Genomic DNA, 9,258 nt, shown 5'->3' with positions numbered 1-9,258 from the left:
CATACACTTCCAAGTGTGAAGTCACCCACTGCTCCCAGGAGATTTACCCTGCCCAGCAGCAGCCCTGCCAGTGAAAGGAGTCACACGCCACATAATAAGCCAAAACCACCCTGAACTCTAACTCTCTTCCAATTAACTTGTTCAGAACTCTCTCTCCCGCTCCTTTTTCCTGCATAATCAAGCTCCTCTCCTCCACAGTCTGGATTTGTGTATGGTCCACCATAGCATTCATGTCTGTAATCGTAATTCTTCCTACTATCCTCAAAGAAACTCATTTTGCAGGTAAATTAGTTGGTTATATTTTATCTAAAGTTGGTAGTGGATAATCTTTGTTGACACCTAGATTTTTGATTTGAGGTGGTGGAGGTGGGGAAAGCAGGTGGAATGAGTACGTCAGGAGGAACAGGGGAGAAGCAAGGGAGGAGACCATCTCACCCTCGCCCACGCTGAGTGAGAGGGATGGTGATTGCCATGTGGCATAGAGCAGGATACAAATGAGTCTGGGGATCTTGGAAGCAGTTTGGGTTGGGGATACAAAGTTGTCAGCACTTGAGTTCAGCGTAAAGGGATTTGACGGGCCTCCCAAGGAAGATGGTGGTGAGAATGTGAAGCTCTGAATGGATAAAGGAGAGGAAGAGGAGTGGGGGTGGGGGTGGAGGGCTGGGAGTTTGAGGGGTGGTTAGGGTCAAAAGGAGGGCGCCTGCCAGTGAACTTCCCTGACAGGGAAGACCCAGGAGCAAGGAAGGTGAGCAGTGGACTTGGCATCACAGAGATTTCCAGTGATTTGGGCAGAAGCAGCTTCAGCCTTGGGATAGAAATGGAGTCAGATTTAAGCAGCTTACGAATGCATGCAAAAGAGCAACTCTAAACCACAGCAAAGCAGAATTCACTATTGCTATTCCACAATAAAGAAAATATGAAGAGGAGGTAGAATAGAACATAACTAAGTTAATAGTCAGAGAAAGAAGCTGAAAGACTAACTCTTGGTAGCTGACTACAGAACTGAGGTGGGGAAAGGAAAAAGCAGGGAGGGAGAAACAAAGATCTGTGATGGTGGAGTAAGGATGAGGGGTGGATGCACTATGGTGTCATACCTGATGGGGGTACCCCAATGTTACTCAGTTAAACACATAAAGGAAGAAAGGAATAAGGAAGTGAAGAGAAAGGGAAAGGGAGGGAAGGGGAAAGGCAGAGAGGGGAGGGAAGGGAAGGAAAAGGAGGAGGAGAAGGAGTAAATTGTACCTAATGTAAAGAAAAGAAGGTGAGGTGGCAGCTAGAAATCAGTGTAGTTTTAGTGAAAGAATGCTTAAAATCAATGAGACTCTGAGCATATGAGAACCAACCAGTAGAAAGGAAGAAATGGGAAAAGCAGTAGACAGAGTGATAGATTAAAGATGGTAAGACCTTGAGAAACTAACAAGAGGCAGGTTCATCACTTGCGGCCACATGGGGAACCCAACACAACTTCTGGGGGCACTAGTCACACACTGACATCAGGGCCATGAGGTGGCCTTGAATAGAATTCTGAGAACAGATGAGAGTGAGCCTTTGCTGGAAGTGGGGATCTCGGTGCCGGGTGACCTTGGTGCCGGGGTGACAGGTAGGCTGTGATTAGGTATGAGGATGCTAGGCAGGGGCTTTCTGGGGTCTCCTTTCATCTCTCCATGAACAGAGGAGTGAGAACGTGGGCTGGAGATGAGAAAAAGAGAGGGGTGAAGATGGGGGAGTCTAAGGCGATGAATGAATAGTGAAGAACAATTCCCTGACCAAAACTCTTCATAGCATATGTGACTGGCTTAATCCATCTCCACTATAGGTTTCAAATTACATTCTGAAAAAGTTCTTTACCAGTGACTTTGAAGCAGGAAGTTTCCCATGTCTGCTTCTATTTTGCTACTTTCCCAAGCCTGTTGCTTGGGGGAGTCTGCTGCTTTGATTTTGCTGCTTGCTGGTGCCGAGAAGCTTCTGGGTGTACTGCACTCCCAATTCACAGGGGTAGCTGTGGCTACCCTGACCCCCTTCCCAAACAATAAAGAATGCTTATGCTATGAGCGGTGGGATGACAAGTTTCCTCACACAAACTGTAGGAAACCTCACCATTCCTGTAATTTGGGGTTCAGCCTTTTGGGACTGATCCCACCGATCCCGTTGGGGTGACGAGTAAAATCTCTCTCTCCATCTCTCTAAGTGCCATCTGATTTCTCTGGAACACAGCCATAACAAGTTAAGATGAGCGATGCTGTTCTAATAAATTCTTAAGGAAAAATAGTATTTCTCATCTAAGTGTTAAAATGTAACTGCAAAGTATGTTCTTCAAGAACTGTAATAAACATCCTTGGAATTCTATGAAGATGCAAGAAAATAACTCACCTTATTAGGGAAATGGAGGAGTTCCTTCAATATAAGAATAGAATCAATCATTTCTTCCTGGACAGAAGAAACAAACAAAAAAAAAAAAAAAGGAAAAACATTTGGAAAGTTAGCTATCTAGTTTAAGGTTGCATACTTTGGCTTGTTCGTGTAGAGGGAGAACAGATTCCATGTTTTTAAGTTATGAGACTAATAAGACATCAACATTCTTTAAGGCCATCACCCCTTTGGTACCAACTTTTTCCCACTGGTGCTGTATCTCTGCTCTGGCTACCCGCTAACCATTCAACCACACTCCACACATAGTGAGGGAATTAACATGAGGGAAGAGGAAATAAGAAACTTTGGAAAAGGGTAAGAGACAATGATGGAGAAAGAAAATATCAGTTCAAGTGAAAACATCACGGTTACAGTGAAATATGTATTCTCTTTAAGGAGATGCTCTCTAATGACATTTACAAGACAGGCAGGGTTGTGAACAAGGGCATTTGAATGTATGGTCATTTACTGAGAAGTTGCACATAATGATAAACTTAACAATATCAGATTGTGTTTACATAATTTTTACTTCCGAAACATGAGCAGAAAGATCTGCAGTGACTGGTTTATATCAGTCTCTTTTTTATAAACCAGCAGCATTTCCTGTGAAATATGAGCAGCCAAGAACAGCCAGCCACGCCATGCATGAAAGATAAGCTGGCTAGCCCACCATTTCTTCACTAATTATGGCTATTTGCTGCCAAGACAAGCAATCAGATGCCTGACTTCTCTGGTCAAGATTTACAGATGCTGACCTAGCCCTGCTCTCATCTTACCTGGTCTACTAGAGTTAATCTGCATACTGAAGAAATAAATGCATCTTGTATTTGTGACCATTGACCACAGGATGGATTTCTGTTCTTCTTAGCCCAACGGCTCAGAATCTTTGTGATCATCATGATATAGTTCCTGATTTCTGTATAACTTCCCATCATCTGGAGGGTAGATAGATTTCTCAGGCTGGAATTATATCTGAGGAAATAGAAAAGTTAGCATGATTGTTTCAACACATTACAAATCTTTTCAGTGACCCTATTAAGAGTGGAATGACATTTGTTATACAAATGATTTTTGGGTGGGTTAGGACAGGAAGAACGTGGCACAGAAGGAAGTGTTCTGTATAGAGAGTCATACACAGTGTGGTATATTGTAAACATATTATAAAATCTCTTTATCAGAACTGAAATAGGCATCAGATGCGTACTGAACGATACAAAAATATCAATGCAATTGAAAGAAAGTAGTATAAACACAGTGCTGGATGAAGGTTCAGAGCATTCTAGTGGGCAGAGTTGGTAGTTAGCATTCAACCACAATAAAGTCAACACCCAAACTGTATCACTGTATATGGATGGCACAGAGTTATAATGGGTGATACACTATGACCTATGGAGGTTTGCCCAGGAAATATAAGAAGGATTCGAATATAAAAATCAAACAAAACCACATTAGTACCATATTACTAGTTTTAAAGAGAAAACTCACATGATCATCTCAGCAGAGCTAGCTAAAGCATTTGACAAACTCCAGCATAATTTCCTGATAAATCCAAACAAAATTCTAGGAATACAAGCGAACATCTTCAACTTGATAAAGGAGCAAAGCTAAGGATATCCCTACTTGCCATTTCTATCCAGTATGGAATTGGGAGTCCTGCCAGGACAATTAAGAAAGAAAAATAATTGAAAATGTTCCAGATTAAAAAGGAAGAACTAAAACTCTCTCTATTTGTAGAAGAAATGAATGTATCCATAGAAAATCCTGAGGAATGCAATAAACAATAGTGAGAGCTCATAAATGTACTCAGCAAGGTTGTAGGCTGTAAGAGCAATATATAAAAATCAATTGATATCTATACATTAGCACTAAAAATTCCCTCAAATAAATTAAGATAAACATCCACTTATAATAAGATTAAGAAAAAATAAAATATGATTAAATTGACAAACAAAAAGTTCAACTCTGAGGATTAGACAGTAAGAAATTACATTATAAATAAATGGAAAAACTTGGGTCACAGATTGGAAAACCTCATATTACCCTTATACATCCAAAAGTGATCTATAGTTTCAATGCAATCCTTAGTAAAATCCCAAGTGGCTTTACAAACACACACACACACACACGCACACACACACACTAATTACCAGGAAATCCAACATAACCAAAGTCATCTTGAAAAAGAAGAGCAGATTAGTGGATCCCTGCTTCCCAATTTCAAAATTTACTGTGAAGATACGCAGTATGGTGCTGATACAAAGATAGACACACAGTTTAATGGGATAACATCAAGAACCTACCAGGAGATTCAGAATGAGGAAAAAATAGAAAAGACCCTACCTTGAAAGGGAAAGACAACAGGACAAGAAAAAGGAATAAGAAGATGACTTCAGAAATTACTTCCCAAGGAGGCTCTATTATGCAACAGAGAGCATCTGTGGAAGCAAAAATGGAAGCCAAAAAATTAAGAGAGAAAATAAATTGACTTCAGGAAAGTTGAGACATTTCAGAAAGGAAACTGGAAAGAACTGATTTTCCTGACCTAATTGCTATATTTCAGCAACTTGACCAGGATATAGAGTCAGTTTCAGAATATTCTAGATGTAGACTTCCTGATACTTAGGGCAACTTGTGGTCCATGGTGGATAGATAACTTCTGGCTTCTGCTCCTACTGGATTGGTAATGACTTAGACTTTCACTTTCCCACTTTAATACAAATGAAGCAACCAACAAGCACAGGCTTCAGGACCTTGATTATACTGCCAATACTTGCCAGTCATATTCATCAAGAGTTAGTGAAAACTTCTGAAGGAACAGTACTCAGGATCCAATGGTCCACAAAGTAAAAGTGGCAGCCAAGAAACTTGGACTCAGATCATCTAAGAAGTTTGATATCCTTGTCACTATTCCAAATTCACTAATTTTATTAAAGCAAGATCCCCCAGGAATAGACTTAAAAATGTTGACAAACTGTTTTAAAATGGTAAAGCTGGGTTCAGAGACCATCTGGTTTCCATTTTCCTAGTTTGCATATCCCACAAACTCAGAAGAGCTGTGTTCAATGCAACTTGTGTGTACGGTGCTGAGCAAACTCAGTCTAGACAATGTCGTCACTGTAGCCACTGGAGCACGGAGACTGAGAACAGAAACTTCTCTTTACTGCTTCTGACACTGGGAAACCTCTAACCTCTGGCCATGAGAGAACTCATTAAAAAATGTCTAGCCACCTGTTCCTGTTTTTGTTCAGTCCATTGAAAGGGATAAAGATCTTTTTCATGAGCTCATTATGAAGGTATTAATGTGGACACTTTTCAAGCAAACAGAATGAAGCAACAGAGAGGTAACACAGCCCACAACTCAAGAGCAGGAATAGTGTGGGTTGCTATTTGCACAGCTTTACAAGCAGAGGGAATAATTTTAAAGGTGTGAACAAGGGCGATCAACTGTGATTTTCCAGCTAGTTCAATGGACTTTATCTACATGACAAGTGAAACCGGAAGAACAGGGAACAAAGAAAAAATGTCAAATTTTCCACTAAAGAAAATAAATCATTATTAAGAAATATTGCCTATGTCATAAGGCAGGCCTGATGTCTTATACCAGAAAATAAAAGATTTCCAAAGATTACTAAACCAACAAAAGAAAGTGAAGATTAAGAAAGTCACTGGATTATAGTTGTTAGTTGAGGTACTTTTTTACTTTATTACAATTACTATATATATCTAGTAATATATATGTTACTTTATATATATATTATTATACATGTATAGTACTATGTATATATATATTTATTTTTTCCTGATCCCTTACACTCCTGCTATGATGAGTGAAACCATCCGGATTACAACTGAGATTAAAAAAAGAAATGGACAAAATGAAGAATAATGTAATATATATATATACATATGTAATTTATATGTATATAACTTATATATGTGTGTGTGTGTGTGTGTGTGTGTGTGTATAAAATCACTGGAAAGGAAAAACATTGTAATAACACCAAAATATTTCTTAGCAAAAGTTAAGAATAAAGGGGAAATGGTCACTCATCAAAGTGGCAAATTTGCTCTTGAAGACAAAGCTAAAAACATTTTTTTAAATTAATTTATTTTTACACCATTCTTCTTTTAAAAAGGCTCTATGAGAAATAGGGTTGTGATTCCAAAAAAACGAAGTACACCAGCAACAGAAACAGGATTTATGGTCCCTTGCCCAAATACCATGCACACTTCACGTGGCAGGCTGGGGCTGGCAGGGCCGGCTAGCTCTTTGGCTATCAGGAGGTGAGTTCCTAGTAGCCAGGGCTGACCCCACTGTGTTGCTGAGTGGAAGAGGGAGTCTCCGAGGGTGCTCACGTGTTACTCACACGTCCTCATCTGGGCAGCGGTTGCCATGGAAACGCGGCAGGACGGTGACCTCCACGGTGCAGGGCTGCCCCTGGGAGCCTCGGCCGTCTGTGATTTGAATGGAGACCGTGACTGTAAGGGAAGGTGCAGAAGAGGTCAGCCTCCCAGTGGACAGAGATGCTTCGCCACACTCCGATGGCAACTCAAGAATGCAGCCTGCACTCAGGCCTGGTAAGGTCGGGAGGACCTGGAGCTGCAAGCTCCGATGCCTCCCGCGTAGCCTCCACTGTGGGTGGTGACAGCTCAATAACCAGATTTTTTGTTGGGCCTCATCTAGGCTCCAGGGATTGTGATGGGAATCATATGAGCACTCAAATGAAATGTGATGCCAGAACTGAAGTGGAGGCCCTTGTGCTCCTGAGGACAGCCAACACTCCAACATGAACCGCTAGGCAGCCCTGCAGAGCACGAATACCGGAAGGCAGGGGAGGGGCGGACCGTGGGGGTTGGAGGGTGAAGGGTGGGGTGGGTGTGGGGGGGCGGGCAGGGCAGCTGAGACAGCAGAGGAACAGAAGTGATCACTGCCAGCCAGAAGCCTCAGGAATTGCTCACTCATTCACTAACTTCTGTGACCTGCAAGCATCTGTGCGCGCAGCAGCATGAGACACCACAGGTGGACAGCATAGTCCTTGCCCTCAGCTTCTCCCCACCTCTCAGAGTTACACTCATTAAAAAGGAGGTGGACACTGAACTAGAGGTAAAAACTAGAGCCTCAACAAGCCCAAGAGGAGCACAAGAAATCCAGAAGGAAACAAACTCCACCACAGACACTCAAGTATTGCCTGACAATATAACAGTTACTCAGTATAGAAAGGTGATGGTACTAGAGAAAGATGAAGAAGAAAGTTGACTGAGGGAAACTTTCATTGAACGTGGCAGTAAAGGGGTTTATGGTGCTTGGGAAACTCCTTTTGGTGGCAGGGACCCATGGTGATATCTACAAATGGCGATTGGTAGTGAAGGGCACAGGTGAAGCACATGAAAACCTGGCAGAGGGCAGGGGACAGGTGCATCTGGTGTCTCCTCAAGACATCCTCAAGCCCAAACACAATGCCAGGAAGGTGGGACTGAGTAGTGAAGGTCACAGCTTGCTAAGTGGTCTCTGTGGACACTGGCATCCTAATACCGATACAAGTAAATTCTGGGTTCCACCTTCTCTTCAAACTTCTGAGCCAATAGAGGTTAGGTGGGTCCCAAGTTTAACTACAAAAAAGCCATAATTCAATATCACTGCAGATGACTCTGATCTTTTGAATCAAGTTAGAGAACGTAGGAGGAGAGGGATTCAGGCAATACTCCTTTCTGATATATTGAGTCAACATGTTAGACAGTTAGGGCAGAGAGGGTGATGTTTAAAAGAAAAAAAGAAAAACCAACAGTGAGCATATCCATGACTCCAGGAAACTCTTGCCAGAAGTGACAAAGAATGACAAGAATCAAAAAAACGTCCAGAGAGACAAAGGCAGTACCAGGCCCAACATATGAGTAGGGCCATAGACCCTGAGGGGAGCCAGAAGCTGCAAAGAAAGGGGAGCAGTCCTCACCCCAACCTGCTGCTGGATTTGATAAAGCTATACCCCGGGAGCCCAAAGTCACAAGGCGTGACTAAGAAACTCCTGCCCGGACTGATAAGCCAACAGCCTGGGCATCTGTGCTGTATATCCTGCAAAGGGCTGGAGTGAGCAGCCCCCCATACTCTCTCCCTCTACCCCATTTAAGGCAGATTCCCCTGCCTTTCCTGGCAGCTGTTCTTCCCTGGACCTGCTCACCCAGGCCTCTTTCTGGATGTACTGTCCACAAGTAAACTTTGCTTTACTTTGTCTGAGCATTCTTTTATAGCCATAGTCAAGGTTGAGGAACCCCCAAACTTAACATCCAGGAACCAAAACCTGTCATATTCATGCAAGAAACAGGATATGATTAAATATTTATCATTTATATTTTTGCTGCTCATATATACCCTCATCTTGTTGGATTCAGAGATTTTAACTTTTCAGAAGACAGAAGCTGGGTGCAATTTTAGTCTAAGGAATATATCGAGGAGACCCATGAAAACCACTCTGCCAACATGCACAGTGCCCACTGTGCCAGAGTGCAGACGTGCCCACCCAAGCCACTGCACAGCAGCCTGTCTATTTTACTGGCCTCACCCAGAAGAAATAGATCAGCCAAGGGTTCCTGAGGAAGAAATTATCTTAGCTGAACGTGGGGAGGTGACATTTACATAGATAAAGTGGATAAATTCGTTGAAACAGACTGAAATAATCCAAACGAAAGAAAATTCTAGATCGGGGACTCTTAAGCTTGCCTGCATATTGGGACCATCTGGTACTGGAATCATCTTGTACAGAAGACTTCTTACCCCAGAACTTCTTCTTCTAACTTTTTAATATATTTTTTATTTTTATATACTTTACATCATTGTTCTTTTTTTTAGATTTA

At 42.0% G+C, this 9,258-nt stretch overlaps 1 protein-coding gene across 1 annotated transcript in view; it reads right to left on the bottom strand.

Annotated features, from left to right (window-relative positions):
* Positions 1–9,258, bottom strand: part of PKD1L1 (polycystic kidney disease 1 like 1) — a 117,874-nt gene that overhangs the window by 67,507 nt on the left and 41,109 nt on the right. Inside the window, exons 20-22 of the mRNA XM_012735155.1 lie at positions 6,777–6,888; positions 3,186–3,381; positions 2,371–2,427 (exon numbers count right to left, since the gene is read on the bottom strand). Coding sequence (XP_012590609.1) covers positions 2,371–2,427; positions 3,186–3,381; positions 6,777–6,888 — 365 coding nt within the window. The remainder of the gene's footprint in view (positions 1–2,370; positions 2,428–3,185; positions 3,382–6,776; positions 6,889–9,258) is intronic.

The sequence above is a fragment of the Condylura cristata genome, unplaced genomic scaffold, assembly GCF_000260355.1.
Source record: "Condylura cristata isolate star-nosed mole 26May11 unplaced genomic scaffold, ConCri1.0 scaffold00004, whole genome shotgun sequence".
In the NCBI taxonomy this organism is placed as follows: domain Eukaryota; kingdom Metazoa; phylum Chordata; class Mammalia; order Eulipotyphla; family Talpidae; genus Condylura; species Condylura cristata.
The sequence above is the reverse complement of the archived record's forward strand: the minus strand, read 5'-3'. Positions and strand labels throughout refer to the sequence as shown.